This window comes from Pipistrellus hanaki (genome assembly GCF_964339955.1).
Source record: "Pipistrellus hanaki genome assembly, chromosome: 2".
Taxonomy (NCBI): domain Eukaryota; kingdom Metazoa; phylum Chordata; class Mammalia; order Chiroptera; family Vespertilionidae; genus Pipistrellus; species Pipistrellus hanaki.
The window spans coordinates 50,733,216-50,754,672 of NC_140504.1; the positions used below are offsets into that span (position 1 = coordinate 50,733,216).

At 53.8% G+C, this 21,457-nt stretch overlaps 1 protein-coding gene across 1 annotated transcript in view; it reads left to right on the plus strand.

Moving 5' to 3' along the window:
• The window catches only part of SLC12A8 (solute carrier family 12 member 8), a 146,649-nt gene that overhangs the window by 63,294 nt on the left and 61,898 nt on the right, over nt 1–21,457 (plus strand). The window contains exon 5 of the mRNA XM_084871629.1: nt 17,493–17,606. Within this exon, the coding sequence (XP_084727755.1) occupies nt 17,493–17,606 (114 nt within the window). The remainder of the gene's footprint in view (nt 1–17,492; nt 17,607–21,457) is intronic.

A 21,457-nucleotide genomic window follows, 5' to 3' on the forward strand; every position in this document is an offset into this window, starting at 1 on the left:
GCAGCTGACTGCCGGGGACCGGGGTGGGGGCCCGCTTCCCTCCTGTTGCCCCACCTGTAGGACAGGAGGCTTCGCCCAGCTCCCAGGCTGCTTCGTGGCGTCGCAGCCATCTGGTGGCCCAGGCCAGGACGCTGTGCGACGCCGCCTGCCTGGCTCCTGCTCCTGTCGGGCCTGCCAGCACTCAGAGCAGGACCCCGGGACGGAGCACGAGCCCGCGCTGACATCTCAGTTCGCGCCAACCTTTCCCGTCTCTGCAAATAACAAAGCAAAGCCTCAGAGGCAGCAGAAGGGCTGGTGGGAGCTAAGAAAGGGAGTTTGGCAGGAGCGTCAGAAAACCCTCTGTGTGGTCAGAGGGCACAGGGCACTGAGCAGGAAATAACGGAGGCATTGCTTTGGGCTGTGAGTGCCTCAGGGACAGGAATCTCCCCTCACTGCCTTTCCTTGGAGAATGAAATAGACCGGGTCCCTGTCCTGGTGACACATGGGGAGGGTTGGGGAAGATCATGGTTAATGACAACATGTGCTTTTTTTGGTAAAGTGATCTTATTGGGGTGAGACTGGTTAATAACATTGTACAGGTTTCAGCTGTATAGTTCTGCAGTAAATTCTCTGTATATTATACTGTGTGTTTACCACCCCGTGTTCCTTCTCCTTCTATCACCATGTGGTCTCCTTTTCCCTTCCTATACCTCCCCTCACCCCCCTTCCCTCTGGCAGTTACCATATGCTGTGTCCATGAGTCTTACTTTTTTTCTTCTTCTTTCCTTTACTTAATCCCTTCATCCCTTCTCCCCCAGCCCCCAGCCTCCTCCCTCTTGGCAGCTGTCAGTCTGTTCTCTATATCTATGAATCTGTCTCTACCAAGCACAGGGTCCTTACTGACTGATCATTGTACATGTGACTGTGGGCAGATCCCTGAAACCCTCCTTGGAGGGCATTTTTAAGGATTAGAAATATTATATGTCAACAGTGGTTATTTTTTCTTAGAGTTTGTGTGTGTGTGTGTGTGTGTGTGTGTGTGTGTGTGTGTTTGTGTAGGTCACTCCACCTGTGCCCCGCTACACCCCAGAATAAAAATTACTTTAGGAATCTTATAGAGAATAACATTTTGGTTTTATTATTTTGATGAAGATTTCTTCTGTTAAACTTCTTTCTGCTCCCCTTAAGCCAGCAGAAACCAAAATGCTAGATTTTTTTTAAAGGTATAATACTTTATAATCCCAACGGCAAGAAAGCAGAAATATTCAAAAGTAAATAATATAATAAATTCATATAGTACACCTGTAATTACTGTCCAAATGAATGCTGATTTAAATGTAAACATGCCACATGTGATCATTACATAAGTTGTTATGTATGGTACATGCTTAAGCTCCTAAAGGCATAAGGAAATTTTAGTTCTGGCCTAAAACAAACTAATCATAGAAACCACACGTAGCCTACATATGTTTCTATTTTTTCCTCAAATTTCTATGTGAACTCAGGAAAATTACGTTTTGCTTTCTTGCCCTGCAATGAAGCGGGTGGAAACCACTTTCCAGACCACGTCCCCCCTACGATCACTCCTCAACCCCCAGCGCGGTGGTGCAAACGGAGTGCTCACATGGAAGACTGGGTCCCAGTCCTGCCGTCACCCCTCATCCCGGGCCTCAGGCGATCGCCTGTCTGTGCTGCCGTTTCCTCGTCTGTAAAATAGAGGGCAATGCCACTTGCCTCACAGATTGTTTCGAGATTATATGGGGCAATAAACCTCATTTCCTCAGTTGTAAGACACTATCCATTTTAACACACTCAGAATTTTCGGGTGGAAAAAAACACCACATTGCATGGATTGTGAGACAGTCAAGGTTTAGGAAATCAAAATGTTAAAGGGGAATTATACTCAATCTGAGGAAGTACCATAAACAAGTGTGCTCCGCCCGTTGGGGGATTCCAGGCAAACGTCTTGTACGTGCCCTCTCAAAGGCGGAGAAGTTGCCGCGTCTGAAGTGGGGCTTTCGTTCCATCCCCCAAATCAGATGCCAAGCCCAGAGCGGGTCAGCCTGGGCACTCTGTGGTTGGCTTTTCGGGTGGAAATCCCACCTTGCAGAGAATATCAGAAAAGACTTCTGAAGTCTCCTTGAACCAAGTGGCCACGCCCCTTCTGTGAGTTTCTTTTGTACCTGACCTGGGGCCTCCCGCCCATCCCTTTGTCACTGCACAGCCAGCAAATGCTAATGTTTGCAGAGCGCTCTGGGTAAAGGGAGGGCGGGAGGCCAAGAGGCCAAGCGTTACCATCTGGAACCCAGGAGTGCGCTCCAGTGTGGCCCACCTTTTCCAATTCGTTTCTACAAAAAAACAAAGCCAGCCCAAGCCGGTTTGGCTCAATAGATAGAGCATTGGCCACAGGGTCACAGGGTCGATTCCGGTCAAGGGCACATGCCTGGGTTGCGGGCTTTATCCCCAATAGGGGGCGTGCAAGAGGCAGCCAATCAGTGATTCTCTCTCACCATTGATGTTTCTATCTCTCTCCCCATCTCCCTTCCTCTCTGAAATGAATTAAAAAAAAAAAAAAAAAAAAAAAAAGCTAGATGAGCAGGAAGAGAGAAAGGAAACAGAAGAAGAAAATTCTGCTAATGTAAACTGTGTTTTGCTGGAGAATTTTAAGGACATTTTAGTTTTTCAAAGCATTTTTGGCAAGAATGGCCTATTGTCTCATCAGAATATCCTCGGGTCTGTGTGTACCATAGCAAACAGGTTTTCCCCATGGTTTTGACACAGGAACAGGTATCATGCGTCAGGTATATACTTATTCCCTAATAGCCTGAGGTCTGGGGATTTAAATGTAAGAAGTTGCCCTAGCTGGTTTGGCTCAGTGGATAGAGCATTGGCCCACAGACTGGAGGGTCTCAGGTTCGATTCTGGTCAAGGGCCCAAACCTCAGTTGTAGCTTGATCCCTGGCCCTGGTTGGGCTATGTGGGAGGCAACCAATTGATGTGCCTCTCTCACATCCATGCTTCTCTTTCTGTGTCTCTCCCCGTCCCTTTGACTGTCTCTAAAAATCAATGGAAAAACATTCTCAGGTGAGGATTAACAATCCTATTAATAAAGAGGGAATATGCTAATTGACCCTCACGCCATCGCAAAAGATAGCATCATCCACAGCCAATAAGGAGGGTATATGGTAATCGACTGCCACTCCCTCAAAGATGCCAGCACCCACAGCCACAAGATGGCGTTGCCCAGTCCCCCCAGCCCTGCTAGAGCAGCAGGCATGTGGCAAGGCCAGGCCCGCCCCCTGGCGGGCTGGGCCACTCCACGCACCTGCCTCTGGAGTCCCCCAGTCCCCTCAGCTTCCCAGTCGTCCAGGGCCGCCCGAGGCTCAGGTAACCAGGACCGGCCGAGACTTGTGCTGCCGGCAGTGGCAGCAGCAGAGGTGTGATGGGGGCATCGCCTTCCCCTGATTGCTGTGTTGCCTCCTGCCCCTGAGGGCTCCCAGACTGTGAGAGGGGGCATGACGGGTTGCAGGACCCCCCCCCCCCCCCACTCCAGTGCATGAATTTTCATGCACCGGGCCTCTAGTTAGTAAGTAAATAAATAAATATATACATAAATAAATCAAACAAGTTCTCAAGGTGACTTTTTTACCTGCCACCAGATCTAGGAAACTCTTTGCCTGAAAGGCCCTGTCGGTTTTCACCTGGCACTATACCTTTTATGTCCTATATTGTTCACTTACCCTTTTTCAAGGTAGCCTTCCTGATGCAGTGGTCCCGCCCCTGGGCTGAGGAGGACACCGCACTGAGGAGGGAATCCGCTGACCTCCCAGGCCTGCGGGTTCTGTGGGCACAGGGCATCTCAGAGTTTGGTCTTGGGACTGCCTGTGTCAGAGTCACCTAGACACTCGTCATAAAAAAACAGTCTGAATCAGACTCTCAAACTATGGGCTAGTAATCTACAGTTTAAACCAGCCTACCGCTAATGCTTCTGTACATTCAGATGTGGGAACTGCTGCATGTGTGTGACTTAACAACCCTATGGATCTGTAAAGGGTTGATTTCAGGGTGAGCACAGACACTGTTACCTGGGTCAGAGGCAGACCTTCTACTGCATAAGAACCATCCAGACACACAGCTGGCCCCTCTGGGGAACCAGCTTTGCTTCTGGTACCACCAGTGGGGTAATAACGAGGGAAGGGTACTGAGACCCAAAGGTTCTATCAGTGAAGGTTTAATTACAATAAAAGCTGGACATGATGGCTTGAACACACATAAGATTCCACACATCCCACCCTGGTCCTAGAGTAATCTGGTAGTTGGAGTGTTTTTGCTCTGGCCATTATGGGTCTCCACTCAGAGGGGAGCTTCTAGATATTTGTTGTTGTTGTTGTTAATCCTCACCTGGAGGTATTTTTCCGTTGATTTTTAGAGACAGTGGAAGGGAGGAGGAGGAGAGAGAAACATCAATGTGAGAGAAACACATGGAATGGTTGCCTCCCACAGGCACCTGACCAGGGCTGGGGATGGAGCCTGCAACCAATGCTTTATCTTCTGAGCCAAACTGGCTAGGGCAGAGTGAAGCTTCTAGAATAAGTAATTTTTAATTTGGGATTCATGAGCCCGTAAAATTGCATGCAGAAATTTATGTGAATAAGTGTATTTTTCTAGGACAGGATCCAGAACAGCCAGATTCTCAAAGGCATATTTGACCCTGGAGGGGGAAGATTAAGGGTTTGAACAGAGGGGTTTTAAAGATTAGGATGGTGAAGGATGGTAAACATCCAGATAAGGATTTCTGAACTTTTGCAAAGCAAGCCAACTTTCCTCAAACATACCTGGTTTCTCTCCTCTTTTCTTCCTGCCTCGTCCTTTCTTCCTTTAGGTTTGTCTCTATTTTTTCTCCCTAATCTTTCTCTCTTTTTTTGAACTCTCCGCCCCATCCCACCATCTTGCTGCCCCTCCTCACACCCATCTCCTTTCTTGTCCTCTCCCTTATTAAAAAAAAAAAAAATAGCCAAAACCGGTTTGGCTCAGTGGATAGAGCGTCAGCCTGCGGACTGAAAGGTCCCAGGTTCGATTCCGGTCAAGGGCATGTACCTCGGTTGCAGGCACATTCCCAACAGGGGGTGGGCAAGAGGCAGCTAATTGATGATTCTCTCTCATTGATGTTTCTAACTCTCTATCCCTCTCTCTTCCTCTCTGTAAAAAATCAATAAAATATATTTTTAAAAATATATATATTTAAAAATATATATTTTATTGATTTTTTTATATATATAAATTGATTTCAGAGAGGGAGGGAGAGGGAGAGAGATATAAACATCAATGATGATGGGGATCAAGCCCACACCCCGGCCATGTGCCCAGATTGGGAATCGCACTGTGACCTCCTGGTTCATAGGTCTATGGCTCTATGCTCTGAGCCATGCTGGCTGGACTCATCGTCTCCTTTATGACCTAAATAGGAAGTGTGTTTGTTCTACCTATGGAATAACATTTTTATGTTGGGGGTTCTTGTTTTTAAAAATAGATGAGACCCTTGACTAGTTCTCTGGGAGAGGGAGAAAATACCTGGGCAACCGCGAACTCCTGCCTTTCTGGGTTCTGCCCTCGCTGGAAGGTTTTCTGTGGGCAGCGGGCCTCACTCCCACCTGGCCGCCCGAGGGGCAGGAGCGGGCAGCCCCGGGCCTCCCCTGGTGCTGGGCTGGACTCGGATGCAGAAAGAGTGACTGGCTAGACTCCTCGGCCCTGGCTCCACGCCCTCCTGCTAGCTCCATTGAGTGGTTTTACTCGCTGGCTTTGGCTGTGGAGAGCAGAGAAAGGAACCATTAGGCTGAAGAGGCCATGGGGACCCAGGCGAGGCTGCAGAAGGAAGCGTGAGCGGACACGGCCCAGCTCAACCCCCGTGTCCACTCCGCGCTGGGAGCAGGGGGGGCTCCGTTCCGCCGGGCTCCCTGGCCAGCGTTGTGGGGACGGATGCCTGGAGGATGAAGTCACGGCTTGGGAGGGTCCTTGCACATGGCTGGGCCCGCCCGCCTCAGCCCCGAGCGGCCCGGAGCTCCGAGGACGTGAAGGGTGACGCCCTGCGAGAGGGGCCAGCACGCCGCCTGCCCCAGCCCCTCACCCCGCCTCCTGCTCCTCTCACAGGCGGAAGGTGCCCCTGGGCTGTGGGTGTGAGCAGGATGCCCTCTGTGTGGCTGTGGAGGGACGAAGGATGGCACTCTCTGGCTCAAATATTTGGGGGCACCTATGGGTTGAGAGGTATGATAGTGGGAGAGGGACACAACGTCAGGGGGAGACGTGCCTTCAGGTCACTCCCCTATGGGTAGGGAATGAGCCACCTACAGACCAGAGAACCAGAGAGACAACCAGGGACGCTGCAGGCGGGGCTGTGGGCTGAGGAGCCCTGGGTGACAAGTGTGACATCTGTCCTGGCGCAGTCAGCAGGACAGTGCTGCCTCCTGGGGGCGGCCAGTAGATGAAGCCCCAGATCATCCAGTTGAAAGTTACAGAATGAGGTCCGGTGTGGGCCTCCCCGTCCTTTCCTCCCCTCGATCCTCACCCCCAGGGTGAGGACAGGGGGTCCTGAGCCCGAGGGAGAAGACCCGCTCATCGTCCAGCTTACCTGTCACTCGGTCCCAGACCTTACTGCTCGCTGCGGCCAGGCCACCCTCAGGGACACGTTCTGAGGAGGCAGAGAGCCTCTGCCACTGGCTCAGCCCGGCCCCAGCCCGCGGACACCCCCAGCCCCGGAGGCGGAGAGCCCCGGGCACCCCTCTGTGGAGACTGCGTCTGCACATGTGCTTCTGGGCCCCGTGGGGAGGGACACGCGGCTGTTGCTGCCGGGCCCATGAGGAAGATTGCATCGCGTGGACCACAGTTGTTAGGATCATGGCTCCGGAGTCAGACCCCGGCATTCAAATCCCGGCTCAGCTGTCACTCATCACTGGCCCTTGGTCAACTTCATCAGCCTTCCCACTGCTGTCTTCATTTCTGAAAAGCAGGCAATCCTGCCTCCGGTGCCGGGCTGTCAGAGCATACACTAAGGTGGTCTAGGTCAGCGGTCGGCACACTGCGGCACATGAGCCACGTGAGGCTCTTTGGCCCCTTGAGTGTGGCTCTTCCACAAAATACCATGGCCTGGGCGAGTCTGTTTTGAAGAAGTGGTGTTAGGAGAAGTTTCAGTTTAAAAAAGTTGGCTCTCCAAAGAGATTTCAATCGTTGTCCTGTTGGTATTTGGATCTGCTGACTAACAAGTTTGCCGACCCCTGGGCTAGGTAAGAGGGCTAGAGTCACAGCGGCACAGGGCAGGTACTCAATAAGCAGCTACCATCGTTACAGCTGTTCCTCCTGGAAGCACAGGTCCGTGGAGGCCTCTGGTTAGGCTCTGAGACAACACTTCTCACGCTTAGATCTGAGGATGCTGTTAAATGGAGATGGCAGCTCTTCAGGTAGCTAGTGGCAGCGTGGAGGGGAGGGGCGGGCGAGGCGAGAGCTGGGAGTCTCCTTTCTAACAAGCTCAGGTGACGCCTTTCCCCCAAGACTATGCTTTGCCTAAGAAGGTAGGTCCCCGGGGCACAGGGCCGCGTCCAGCCTGGAGGCGTGTCTCCTTCCTTTCTCCCCTTGGCTCTCCTCTCTCCACCCCCTGGCCAGTCCTCATCGGAAAACTTTCCTGGCTCCACTGACAGATACCCCGCGCCACAGGTGTAAGCGGGACTGAGCCAGGAAGGATGTGTGGTCCCTCTGCCCATCTGTGTGGTCCCCCTGCCCATGGAGCACCCCATGATTGCACCCATCCAGAGAGGAGGAGGGGATATTGGGGGGAATGGACCTATCCCTGACCTGAGGAGATCCTAATCCATGGGGAGTTGATGCAGAGATGCCTTGCTCTCCGCGGGCACCCTGCCGAAGGGCTTGCTGAGCGCCACGAAGGCTGAGGAGCCCCCACAAAGGACAATGCTGGAACACACGGCGTCCTGCTTCTCTGTCTCAGAGCCAACACCCCCCTCCCCCATGGTCTAATCTTCTAATGGCCTCTGATACCCAACCTCTGCCATGGCGTTCTCAGAGACCATCGGCTCCTTTCTCTCTGGGTAGGATTTGGGGTGGGGGAGAGCTGCCCGTGGCTGCAGAACGGGGGGGGGGGGGGGGGGGGGGGGCCGGGAGTTTGAATGTTTGCAGTGAGGTTCTCGGTGGGAGGGCCCCTTGACCATCCACCCCCTTCCCAGCTGCCAGAAGGAGTCAGTGGTGGCTGGGAGGAACCCACAGCCAGGGTGGAGACTTCCTGTCAAAACAGCCACTTATCCTGGCGGGGAGTGCATTCCTTTCCCCCGGAGATAAGAAGGCCAGATTTTCCTTTCTCCGGCTCCTGTGAGCTGAGAGCAGCCCTGGGCGGGCCCTGGGGGCTCTGCAGGCTGGGCCGGGTGGGGGCCTCTGGAGTCCTCTTAGTAGGGGCCCAGGCCACCACCCAGCTTAGCTCAAGACCCCCTTCCCACACTCGCTGTATCCTTGGGTGAGCACTGACCCCCCCGCCCCCCGCCCCCGCATGGGAGCCAAGGGTGGAATCCTGTCTATGCTCCTCTTTCTTTCTTGCTTTCTTTCTTTTTCTTTCTTTCTTTCTTTCTTTCTTTTTTAAAATATATTTTATTGATTTTTTTTAGAGAGGAAGGGAGATGGATAGACAGTTTAGAAACATCAATGTGTGAGAAATATAGATCAGCTGCCTCCTGCACACTCCTTACTGGGGATGTGCCCACAACACAGGTACATGCCCTTGACCGGAATCGAACCTGGGACCTTTCAGTCTGCAGGCCGATGCTCTACCCACTGAGCCAAACCAGTCCTGGCTATGCTCCACTTTCTTACCTGAAAAACGCACCTGCTCCCTGAGTGAGTGCACACAAAGCCCTCGGGGTGGACGGGCCTGCACGCAGCCCGCTCAGCACACGGGGCGTCCATTAGCCCGAGGTGCTTCTTTGTTCCTGCAGGTGAGCCCTGAGTTCCGTGATGTCCTGGGGCCCCTTAGGCCTCTCCAGGCAAAACGCTCCTCGCATCTCAACTTGCTGACCCCAAGGCCATGACAGGAGAAGGCCACGAAGCGTGTAAAATAGCACACAGGCTAGCGGTTCCTTGGGTATCAGAAACCATTGTTCGCCAGGAAAAGGCTCATCCTCCCCTCCACGTGCCAATCCTTTGCTCAGAAGGAGCCCCGGGACTGCCTGTCCCGTCCTAGGTTGTAGGGGTTGGCAGGAGCCCCTCTCCTTACGGGAACTCTTAGCCCCCCCTCCCAAGGGGGCTGCCCTGAGATCACCCCCACCGGGGCCCTTCTTCCCCAGAGTTGCCCAGCGCCGGGCTTTTCCTGCGGTTCCCGCCCCACCAGCCCGCTTTCCCGCAGGGTGGAGGCCTTCCCCAGGGGCCCGGAGGCTCCAGGCTGCTCCTCCCTGCGCCCTCGGGGCCGGCCCAGCCCCGCTCCGACTTCCCTTCTGGCCTCCGCTGGCCGGCCCAGCCCTCCTCTGTGTATTTTCTCTCTGGGTGGGGGCCTGGGAGCTGGAAGCCCTGCTCACATCCTCTCCCCACCCTCCCTTGGAGGACCACGCTCACCAGGGCTGAAGCCAGGGAGGAGGCTGCGGTCTGGGGAAGCGCCCAGCTCACCGCCCAGAGCTGCAGGGAAGGAGGGCTGTGCTGTGGGCGGGGCCTGGGGGCGGGCTTTTCCAAACCTATTCTGTCCCCTTCCATCTCCCCAGCCCGCGATCCATACAGTCCAAATCAATACAGCCCAGAGGAATTCAATTTTTAAATTATTTTTTTTATGGAGCATCTAAGTGGACCAGGATTGTTAGGACCCAGTTCAAGGACAGGCCAGCCCATGGGGACTTGCTAACGAGTGGACTCCAACTCAACCCTGAGCGATGGCTACTGCCCCATTTGCAGTTAGTTCTCCATGCCTTAGGCCAGTGGTCGGCAAACTCATTAGTCAGCAGAGCCAAATATCAATAGTACAACGATTGAAATCTCTTTGGAGAGCCACATTTTTAAAACTTAAACTTCTTCTAATGCCACTTCTTCAAAATAGACTGGCCAGGCCGTGGTATTTTGTGGAAGAGCCACACTCAAGGGCCCAAGAGCCGCATGTGGCTTGCAAGCCGCAGTTTGCGGACCATGGCCTTAGAGCAGCTGACTTCCATTTTTAAACTCCATTTTCCTCAGCTGTAAGCTTGGGCCAGTGGATGCCATCTTGAAGTTTCCCTATGATATCTGCACTAACAGGGAGCACTCATGACAGTGAAATAACGGAAGATGTTACACCAAGCACTTGTCATGCAGGCCTGCTTTGATTCATTCACATATTCTTTTTTTTCTTTTTTTAAATATATGTTTTATTAATTTTTTTTTTTTTTTTTTATTTGAGAGAGGAACGTAGAGGGAGTCAGAAACATCAATGAGAGAGGAACATCTACCAGCTGCCTCCTGCACACCCGCTACTGGGGATGTGCCCACAACCAAGGTACATGCCCTTGACTAGAATCGAACCTGGGACCTTTCAGTCTGCAGGCCGACGCTCTATCCACTGAGCCAAACCGGTCAGGGCTGTAGCCATTCTGGGGTGTGCATTGTACCACCAGCCCCAGAGAAAGGGAGGGGGTCCGGGAGGTCGGGGCGGGGCTGACATGTCCTGGAAGCTGATTTGAGTTTTACATCTGACTTTGGGGATCAGTGGCGTCTTTGGCTCACGTGTCCTGCGTGTTGAGAAGGGGCTTCTGGTTTGGCAACTTGCAGAACGGGGAGGGTGTGGGGAACGGTCGGGCACCCTGCCCTCCATCACCTGGGTGCTCGGCAGGAATGCAGAGTCTCGGGCCACGTCCAGACCGAGGGCCAGACTTTGCATTTCCCAGGGGGAAGGGCTCACCGACAGGCCCACGGCGAGCTTGTGGTGGAACCAGGTGTTCTGACTACTGGTCTCATCACCGCTCTCCCCTTCCTCCCAGAGGTCTTTGGGGCCCTCATCCCCACACCACAGAGGAGGAGATGGGCCTGGACTTCTCCCTCCCTCTGCTCTTTGGGCGTATCTTCCGTCCCGAGGCCTGGGGCTGCCTTGCTCACAGCAGCTTCCAGGAGCGAACCCCAAAGCCCAGAGGCACAGAAACCCCGTTCACCAGCCGGGGCGGCCGGGGCATGCTGGGTGGGGTTCACTGCTCCCCTCCGTCCACCTTGGACCACCTGGGGCCGGGCAGTATCTGAGTGAGTGTGTGAGGAGGCCGCCTGGGCAGGTGCTGTGTGGGCACTCAGTGCAGGAAGGGGCCCTGGACACTCCCCTTCTTCCCCTTTCACCCAGCGCTCTGTCAGGCTGACCTTCCCGACTCACGGCCCCCAAGCTGTGGGCCCCTGTCCCCCTCAGGCCGAGTCCCAGAGCCGTCGAGGGATAAGGCCCGCTGGGCAGACCCTCCTGGGTCGCAGTCCAGCGCCACAGGGAGCCGGACCTCAGGAGGGGCTTTGTCCACAGCGACTGCTTGACCCCTGGGAAAGCACCCATTGTGTGTGTTCCTGAGGGCACACCTACTGTGCTTCCTCTTCCTCCGGGGCCCTCCGCTCGCTCTCGGTGGTCTTCTCTCGCCGGCTGGAGGCCCCCCCCCCCCCCACAGGTGCTGTTTGCAGGGTGTGCCCCCCTTCCCAGAATCACACACAGCCTCTCCTTTCCTCTTCCTTGCCCAGTTGCTCTTCCTGTGCTCTCCCAGGTCAGCCTGCCCTTGGGGCCGGGCCCCTCCCTGCCTTCCTCCCTCCCGGGCCCTTCCTCCACTCTTTCTATTCCTGGTTGGACCAGCCTCTCCCATTGTCCCTTCCCAGGAAGGGGCTATCTTGCCGGTGGAGGGGCTGGGGATGGGAGCCAAGAAGAAAGCCAGTGCCGGAAGCCCCCTCCCCTGTGGGAGCCCGCGGCGCACAGTGTGTGTGTGTGGGGGGGGGGGGGTGGGGAGGGGGGAGCTCAAGGGCCGGCGTCATTTTTAGAAATCTCCCTTTCTAAGTTCGTCAGTAGTGGCCATGTGACATCCACATGTGGGGGCTGATGACTTCCAGACTGCCTCTTCTAATTGCAGCAGACCCCAGGGGCAGGGGCAGGGGCAGGGGCAGGGGCGGGGGCAGGGGCGGGGACGGGGACGGGGACGGGGACGGGGGCAGGCGTGGGGGAACCACAGGTGCCATAGGCAGCTTCCTAGCAGCCACCACACCAGAGGGTTTGGGGCCTAGCCCAGCCCTGAGGGAGCTGTGGTCTGTCACCACATGTGACCAAGGCTGGCCACCTTTGGCCAGGGCACGGTGGTGGGGGCCCGTGAGCAGCCCTCTGATCAGACAGTGGACCCGGAAAAGCACAGCTCCCCAGCCTCTCTGCAGACAGGCCTGCGGGCGTCCTCTCCCCTTGCCTGTACTTGCCTGGGTTTGGTGTGATTTGTTTTCTCTGTTCTTTCTAAAAACACACAGCTCAAAGGGGACCCAGGTATTTTTCCTGTGGATATATTATAGAAACAGATGTCCAGGTCAAACCAGATACGTTCACTCGCAGCAGCTGCAGGCCCCGGGCATCCCGTGCCTTTCAGATTTGGAAGCCGCTGAGAGAACCCCAGCCCGACTCCCCAGCCTGACTCCCCCAGCTTCCCCGAAGAGGAGACGCAAGGCTCACAGAGGCCAAGGGACAGTTTTTAGAAATCTCTCGGGGAACAGCTCTGGGACGAGTTACCGAGAAACGGTGTGGCTGATGGAAAACACTGAATTCAGACAGACCTGGGGCCCAGGCTGGGCCCTGCCTCCTCCCAGCTGTGCAAGCCCCGGCTACCCACCCCTTCAGCTGGTGGCAGTCTGCAGGTGGGCCTCCTGCTGGCCGGCAGATGGAGAGAGGGGGCTGCTGGGAGCTCTGGGGGAGTCTCGGGAGGTTGGAGGAAGCCCGGGCAGCACACTTCTCTCTGTGTGGGAGGCGGGCGAGGCTGGGGCCTGGCCCGGAGGAGACGCTGTTAGCTGTCACGCAGGCAGGCCTAGCTCTGTGACCCGGGCAACATTCTGTACCTTCTTCCTGAGCCTGGTTTCCTCACCTCCGAGCTTGCAGGGCGACTGTGAAGATCAAGGTTGGCCTTGTAAAGGACTGGATACCTAGCGATGGGCATGCTTGAGGTACTCAGTGAGTTTATTACTCTCCGAGGGCGGGTTGCCCCTGTGCACAGAGGGATTGCGCTGCCTGGCAGGCCTGCAGTGTGGAGCGGTGTTGGCTGTGACTGCTCCTCTGCAGGGAGTGGTGGCGGGCAGGGCTGGGATGTCCTAGGTGCCCGCAGGACCTGGCAGAACAGTTTCAGGAACCATGTACAAGTCCTGAACCTCGCGGCCGAAGCCTCCCCGAGTGTCTTAGGAGGCCTGAGCACCCCAGCCGGTTTGCAGAATGTGTTGTCTGTGGAGAGAGGGCCCACAGCTTTCATCGGAATCTCAAGCAGCCCTTTGGTCTGGGCATCAGAGAGTCGGTCATGAAGACCCGCTGCAAGAGGCTGGCCCCAGGTGTCGGCGCTGACAGCTAACCTCAATCCCCAGCAACGCACGCCAGCCAGAGGCACCAGCGCCTGCCCTTCGTGCCTGCCCTGGGCCAGCTGGGCCAGGGTCAGCGTGTGGGAGAGGCCCGGGTTCCAGGAGTTGGGGTGATGGCTGGTCAACCTGCTAGGGGGCTGGCTCAGAACTGGGGCCTGAGGTGGTGGTAGGGGGGTTGGAGGGGTGAAGTCACAAGGGCCTGGGGAGGTCGGGGCAGAGAAACGAGGCAGGTCCACCATGTAACCTCTGGGGTCCTTCTCCATTAGGAAGTGGCACAGGGGTGGGGTGCGCCCTGGGGCCAGTCCTGCTTGGTCAGAAAGGTCACCAGATGCTCTCTGGGCCTTGGGTTCTGGTTGGAGGGAGGTGACTGCAGGATCTGACCTCGAAGCCGTGTTCAGAGCCTCAGGCTGTGTCCCGTGCTGGCATGGCTGGGGCCTCTCTCTCTCATTTTTTTTCTTCGGATCCTCGTTGTACTTATGTTTTTCTCATAAACCGCTGAAATCATTTTGAGAAGTAGGGGGAGTAGAGATGAAAAGAAGAAAAGATTTGTTTATAGAAAAGCTGTCTAGAGAAAGTGGGCTTTCCATTATGGGATGTTGTTTGTTTTTCTGAAAGATACCTTTTGATGATAAGTCGATTATGCTCATTAAAAACACGTGGAAAATGTGTAGACATAAAAAAAAAAAAAAAAAAAAAAACTGACAGAAGAAATTGCCCCTGATTGCATTATACAGACAGCCACTGTTGTTCTGGTATATTTGCTTCTGCTCTATACATACATAAATGGAAACTTTTTTTGAGTTTTTAAAACAAAAACTCAATGGCACTAAAAACCCTTTATAAGCATTTGAAATACTTCAGCCCCCTTATGGTTAGACATTGAGACCCACTTTACAATATCCTATATAATAAGAGAGGAATATGCTAATTATCCATTATGCTGTGCGTGAGGCATAATGACCGACTGTGTAAAGACCGGATCACGGATCTGCAGGAGGGTGGGGCAGCGAACTACAAGCGGGCAGCGAGAGCTGCAGGAGGGAGCAGGGCAGCAAGCTATGGGGAGAATCGGGGAAGGGGGTAGGGGGCAGGGGAGCCACAGGAGGGCTGCCGAGATCTCCTGGTGCACGGATTCGTGCACAGGCCTACTGGTTAGAAATAAAGCATTGCCAAGCAGCTTGGTCCATAGAGTTCTTCTCAAATGTAAGGTTATTTCCTTGAGAGAGGTGCAGAGCTGGACCTGGGAGGGGAGGCTGGGTCTGCAGGGTGGGTGTGAGTCTGCTGGGGGATGTGTGAGGGCTGCCCCAGGAGAAAGGGGCTGAGACAGCGCCCCCCCCGCCCGCCCCCGCTGGAGCCAAGGGACTCATCCTCTCATCTGTGGTCTTGTAGGTGGGAGGGAGGGAGGAGAGGAAAGGCTTCCCAGTGACTCACCGATGGGGCCTGCAACCACTTGGACCCTCCAGGCTGACCAGGCAAAGCCCTTCAGGCCTGGTGACCACAGCCCTGCCCGCCGGGGCCCCTTAGCGGCGGCGGCGGCGGCGGCGGCCCACGGAGCCTGACGAGGTGTTTATGTCCGCACGGCTGGCCGCCCGGCGCACGCCCAGATGCGCTTTCAGACCTGAGCGCCCTTCCAGCTTGGCTGAGCTCCGCTCCAAGGCAGGCTGGGCTGGTTTTCTCCTCAGAAAGGCTCGCCGCGGGGTCAGCCAGCGGATAAACGGACGTTCCCTTAGCTGTTGTCGCTCTTTTGTTAATGAGGGGAGGACCAGCCGTGCAGGTGCCAAACCATTCAGAAATGTTGCCCAGTTCCTGGAATCGAATGTCCCAGGAAAAGAGGGCAGCCGACGACGATTTTGCATCCCGACCAGACTCCCAAGGGTCCCTTGTGCTTCACTGAGCTTTTGTTTTACTGTTTTTTTGGAAATACTTTTCCTATGAAGTGATGCGTCTTGGACGCTGTGAGAAGCGGCTGGCGACCTCACAGGACTCACCGGGGAGCGGGCGCGTTGGGTGGGTGGATGCTCGGGGCGAGGCTGAGCCCCGAGGCAGGTGGAGGAGCGGCAGGCGATGCTGTCCCCCGGCCTAGGGGTCAGCTGTGGAGTCACAGCCCAGGGCTGTTCTCCGTGACCGCAGGGGCAGAGGGTGGGGCCCGCTGGCTCCTCTCGGACTGCGGTTTGCAAGAACAAACCTCCCATCCTCAGAGACGTGCTTCAGAAGCACAGCTGGAGAGCCTGCGTGCTCCCGGCCCAGGACCGGTTACCTTGTCTCTCGAAACGCCATGTGTCCACAGATGCTGTTCAAAGTGACCTCCTTTGACAGAGAAGCCAAGTGCCTGTAGGATTCGTACTTGAAACATGTCATTCAAGTCAACGTACTAGACGTTTAAAACGCATCGAGGAAACCAGATCTGACATGCCCCTCTACAAAGCGCTCTGTGAACAAGTCAGATTGAAAGCACGGAAGCGGGAGGTGCCCGCGGGTGAGATCTGAGGGAGAGAGTCTTTTCAGGGTGACCCACATTCGCCGCCTGCCTGCTGTGTCCCAGGCGCAGTGCGTGACTCGGGGACAGAGATGTGTGAGACTGGACTTGTTGCCCCAAGGGGGCTCGTGGGGGACAGACCTAGTGTGGCGATAATGCCAGCTGCACCCAGGAGGAAAAGCTGATTCTGATTCCGGAGTTCCTGTAAACCCACAGGGAGCAACCTTTGTCATGAGCTTGAAAAGTGAGCACCTTATGGATGCTCGGGGGTGTGGGAGAAGGGCCTGGGAGGCAGGGACACGGGGTTGGATGTGTGTGGGGTTCTTGGGAAGAGGGGTCCATGTGACTGTTGGGAGAAGAAAGAGGCAAAGAGGAAGAGAAGGCGGTGGGATGTTGCCAGGCTGTGGAGGGCTCTGACACTCATCCTAAGGCAGGGGTCTTCAAACTACGGCCCGCGGGCCACATGCGGCCCGCAGAGGAGTCTGATCCTGACCGCCAGGTTTTTTGGGCAGTGAGCGCAGCCGAGGTGTTACAGTAGGAATTAGTAGTTCATATAGTCCGGCCCTCCAGCTCTCTGAGGGACCGTGATCTGGCCCCCACTTTAAAAAGTTTGAGGACCCCTGTCCTAAGGAGTTAATAATCTGACCACTCAGTGTGTGTGTGTGCGTGTGTGTGTGCATGGGTGTTAGAGGCCCAGTGCATGAATTTGTGCATGGGTAGGGTCCAGCCAGCCTGGCCAGGGGGAGAGGACATGGGCGGTTGGCTGGCCTGCCTGTTGGTGGAACTCCTGGTCAAAGGGATACCCGTATTTTCCGGCGTAGAAGACGACCCCCTAATTTTACAGTTAAAACATAGGTTTAGGCCTATATTCACTGTATAAGACTACCCCCCACTTCAAAGAAAAGACTTACTTTGCCGTCAAGATCTGCAGGTAATTTTTGTGCAATTTTGGTTTTTTGCCCCCGATTTTCGGTTGACTTTTTTTCATTTCAAAAGTCGTCTTATACGCCGGAAAATACGGTAATTTGCATATTAGCCTTTTATTCTATAGGATATACACTGAGTGGGCAGATCATTATGAGTTCAGAGATCATAATGATCTGGCCACTCAGTGTATATTCCGCAGCTAAAGGGGACCCAGGGGATGGTTTCTGAGCAGGGAGCTAACTTAATTTTTTTAAATTAAAAACAAACGCACACACATACATGCTCATCGAAAGATTTCAATTATATTGAGATCCACAAGCAAAAAACTAAAAGAAAATGCTCCCGTCCCCAGTGGTAACTGCTGTTCCCTTTCGTGTCACTTCGTCCGCCTGTATCCGCAGGTCCAGACGCACGGAAGTCGAGCTGGGTGAGGGAGGAAGAGGGTTTTGCCGGGCCTCCTCTCTCTCCGCATTGGGGGGGACTACAGTCCGGGGAAGCCTGTGCTACATGGTGTCACCGGCTCACCGGCCCCTCTCCTCTCGGTGTGTTTCAGACCATGGCTTCGTGGGCTACTCGCCGGAGCTGCTGCAGAACAACACGCTGCCCGACTACAGCGCCGGGGAGTCTTTCCCCACCGTCTTCGGGGTGTTCTTCCCAGCGGCGACAGGTACGGTCATTGGTTGGGGTATTTTTCACGCTCATGTTGGGGGTATAAATGCTTGGTGCGTAAAACTCAGAATCGCAACGGACCTTCATAGCATGTACATCTCTGACTTTAGAGATGGCCTTAGCCCTGACTAAAAATCTGTTGTTGTAGCAGTGTATTGTTCATAATTCCTGAAGGCCCAACTTGATTTTATCCTCCTTAACCCCCGTACTTATGTGTGACACCTCTGGGCCAAGCGGAGAGAGGGGGTATGCTTCTCTGAGGGCTAGGCAGGGTGGCTTCCTGTCTACCCTGGAAGGAGTGCAAACTGGGTCAGAACTCCCCTCTCTCTCCCCTGACCCACAAAGAAGTGCTGTTGTCTTTTCTTACCACACTGAGTGTGGGGAAACCAGGATCGCCTACCCCCCCCCCCACTTTCCTGGCCGCAGGGCCCGGGAGAGGCCTTCCACAGCTGAGTTCTCCGCAGAACTCGTGTCCCATGCTGGGGGCCTGGACTGGAGGCCGTAAGCCAATATATTGACCAAATGATCTATTGATAAATGATGGGGTGAGGGGGGTTGGGGGGAGGCATAGACTTAGAAAAGCATTTCTCCTTTAGTCAGGCTGTGTTGATGCCCTGGAGTGTGGCTGATTTTGTCTCCTTCTCTTCCTCACCTTTTCCCTCTGCCGTCTTATATGTGGCCATTTTCTTGCTCCTCATCCTCTCCCTAAGCAGGATAGGGGTAGAAAAAGGAGGAGAAGCTACTAGAATGCCAACCACTTAAAAGGCTGTCCATACCAAATGTTGGCAGAGACATGGGGACACTGGGGTGCTCACAGACTGCTAATGGGAAAGTAAAATGGCACCAACATTTTGGGAAAACTTGGTGGCTTCTTATACATTAAACATACACCCAGCCATCCCGCTCCCGGTGACCTGCTGTGGGGGACGAAAGCAGGTGCCCGTCGAAGACTGTGCATGGAAGTTCACAGCAGCTTGGTGTGTAATAGTCCCAAACTGGAAACAACTCAGACAGTGGAACCTCGGTTCTCCAACCTAATTTGCTCAGGAAGGCTGTTCGAGAAGCGAGTTGTTCGGAAACAGAATAATCCCCCCCCCCCCCCCCCGTTAGAAATAATGTAAATGTAATTAATCCATTCCAGGCCCTCCAAGGATTCCCCGTTTTAACCTTCCTTATATACAGCGCATGTCCAATGCACTGTGTAATCTGTAAATAAATAAACACTTCTCACGTTTATTTCACCACCCCCTCCTGGCCTCCAGGGAGCCGCCCCCGGCACTCCGTCCGGGGGAGTCTTTCAGGTCAGCACGCAGCAGGAAAATGGCTCCCTGCTTTTCTTCTCTCCAAATCGGCAACAGATTTCCTACCTCTTCAACTGCCTGTGATCGTTGCTTCTTCTATACCCTTCGCAACGTTAGCGCTCTTGATGGCCTCTTCATGGTTTAAAATTGGGCTAATCATCGATTTTTTCCCAGCAACAAAAGCTTGCTCTCCTTGGTGTGTTGCCTGAGATGTCAGCAGGAAAGGACTGTTAGACTGAGAACTGAAGCTTGGTTAGACTCCCAGGGCATCTTTCCTGGGAACCGCTTGCTCGGGAACCGACTTGTTCAGGATGGGGGATGGTCGAGAACCGGGGTCTGACTGTATTCCCCCGTAGGTGAGGGGGTAAACAAATGACGGTGTTTGCCATACAATGTAAACTACTAACCAGGAAAAAGACACGAACGAATGATACAGGCAACAACATAGGTGAATCTCAAAATAGTTATCTGTGTGAAAGAAGTCAGACAAGAATGAGTACCCTTTTAAAAAGATAAAATGGTAAAAACCCCATTTACAGAAGATTCTAGAACTTGCAAACTATAGTAGCAGGAAGCAGACCAGTGGATGCCTGGAAATGGGGTGAGAGAAGCAGGAGGGGGTGAACAGGGAAATTTGATGAAAAATATATTCCTTTTATTCATTTATTTTTTTTCATTTTTTTATTAAGGTATTATATGTGTACATATCTTACCATTCCCCCCCCCCACTCCCATACATGCCCTCCCTCCCCAGAGTTTTGCGTCCATTGGTTATATGTATGTATACAAGTCCTTCTGTTGATCTCTTATTGCCCCCATATTTCCCTACCCTCCCCGCTGTAATTTGACAGTCTGTTGCTTTACTGTCTCTGTATCTATCTTTTTGGTCATCAGTTGAAAAATATATTCCTGACTGAGGGGATGGTTTTACCGATCTACTCACCTGTCAGAACTTTTCAGATTCTCACTCTTTAAACACATGCAGCTTGGTTAAGGTTATGCCTGGGTAAAGCTGTGACAATGAAAATAACATAAAAAACAAACAAACAAACAAACAAACAAAACAAAGCCCATTATCCTCCTTCCCCAGTCCCCGTGGCAATGGCCCCTTTCCTCTCCTCTTCACGGCCCAGCACAGAGCTGTGTCTGCACCCCCATCGCCATGTTCCACTCTGTTTGGAATCCCAAGCATCATCAGTTACCGCCCCACTCCCCAACCCCCAGTCATGACTCAATCCATGGGCATTTTCTTTTCTTTCTTTCTTTAAAAAAAAAAAAAAAAAAAAAAAAAAAAAATATATATATATATATATATATATATATATATATATATATATATATATATATATTGATTTTTTTACAGAGAGGAAGGAAGAGGGATAGAAAGTTAGAAACATTGATGAGAGAGAAACATCGACCAGCTGCCTCCTGCACACTCCTTACAGGGGAAGTGCCCGCAACCAAGGCACATGCCCTTGACCGGAATCGAACCTGGGACCTTTCAGTCTGCAGGCAGACACTCTATCCACTGAGCCAAACCGGTTCCGGCATCCATGGACATTTTCAATGTGTCGATGTGTTGGGCCTCTAGGAGCTGTCCACTTCCTCCTCCTCTTCCCTCACCTTTAATGACACAGCACCCTCCCACCCCCCCCCCTTCCCTCCCCGCACTGACTCCCTGACCTGCCATTATAGGTACGTCCTCTTCTGCCTGCCCATTAAGTGTTGGGGTTCTCCAGGCTAAGCCGGGGCCCCCTTCCCTCCTGTCTCTGCTGTTTGCCTTGGAATTGCATCCATGCCCATTGTTCACTGACCACCCACAAAGCTGATGACTCCCCATGGATACCTCCGCTCCAGACTTCTCCGAGCGTCACATCCTAGGTTCAGTTGCCCACATGACATCTTCTCTTGGGTGCCCCAGACCCAGCATGTTCAGAACCCAACGCATCCCACCTCCTCCGCAGCTGGTTCTTCTCCTCTATTCCTGATGTCAGGAGATGGCACCTCATACCAGCAATGGGGAACCACCCAGTCCCCCCGCCTCTGTCCCTCTGTACTACCTAGCCCCTCTGGCCCGAGCTTCTTCTCTCACCTGGCCTTCTATCTGATGCCCCTGAGGCTTGGCCCCGGGCCTGAGGCTGGAGCTGGATCTCAGAAGTGATGGGTAGAATCTTGGTCCTCCAATCCAGGTGTGCCAGAAATAGCGCATCGCTTTCATTTCCGCGAACTGAAAAGAGAGTCAGCCTCTGACTCGGAGCCTTTATTCTTCCAGGATGGCAGATCGCTGACGTCAGTCATTGGTCTTGCCTCTGCCTTGCCCTGCCATTGTTCCAGGGTCTTGGGATCTTACCAAGTACCAGGGCACGTTAGGGGGGCTCTGGCTATTCATTATCTGGACACAGAGCCAGGTCTTCCCATTTTCAGGTCTGCACATCCCGTCAGGTGTGTGCTTTTGCTACTTCGGAGACACTTTTGGGGACTAGAAATCTGCTAAGCCCAAGACTCCTATCCTTAGAGTCTACGCGTCTCCCCGACCTTCCTTTCTGAG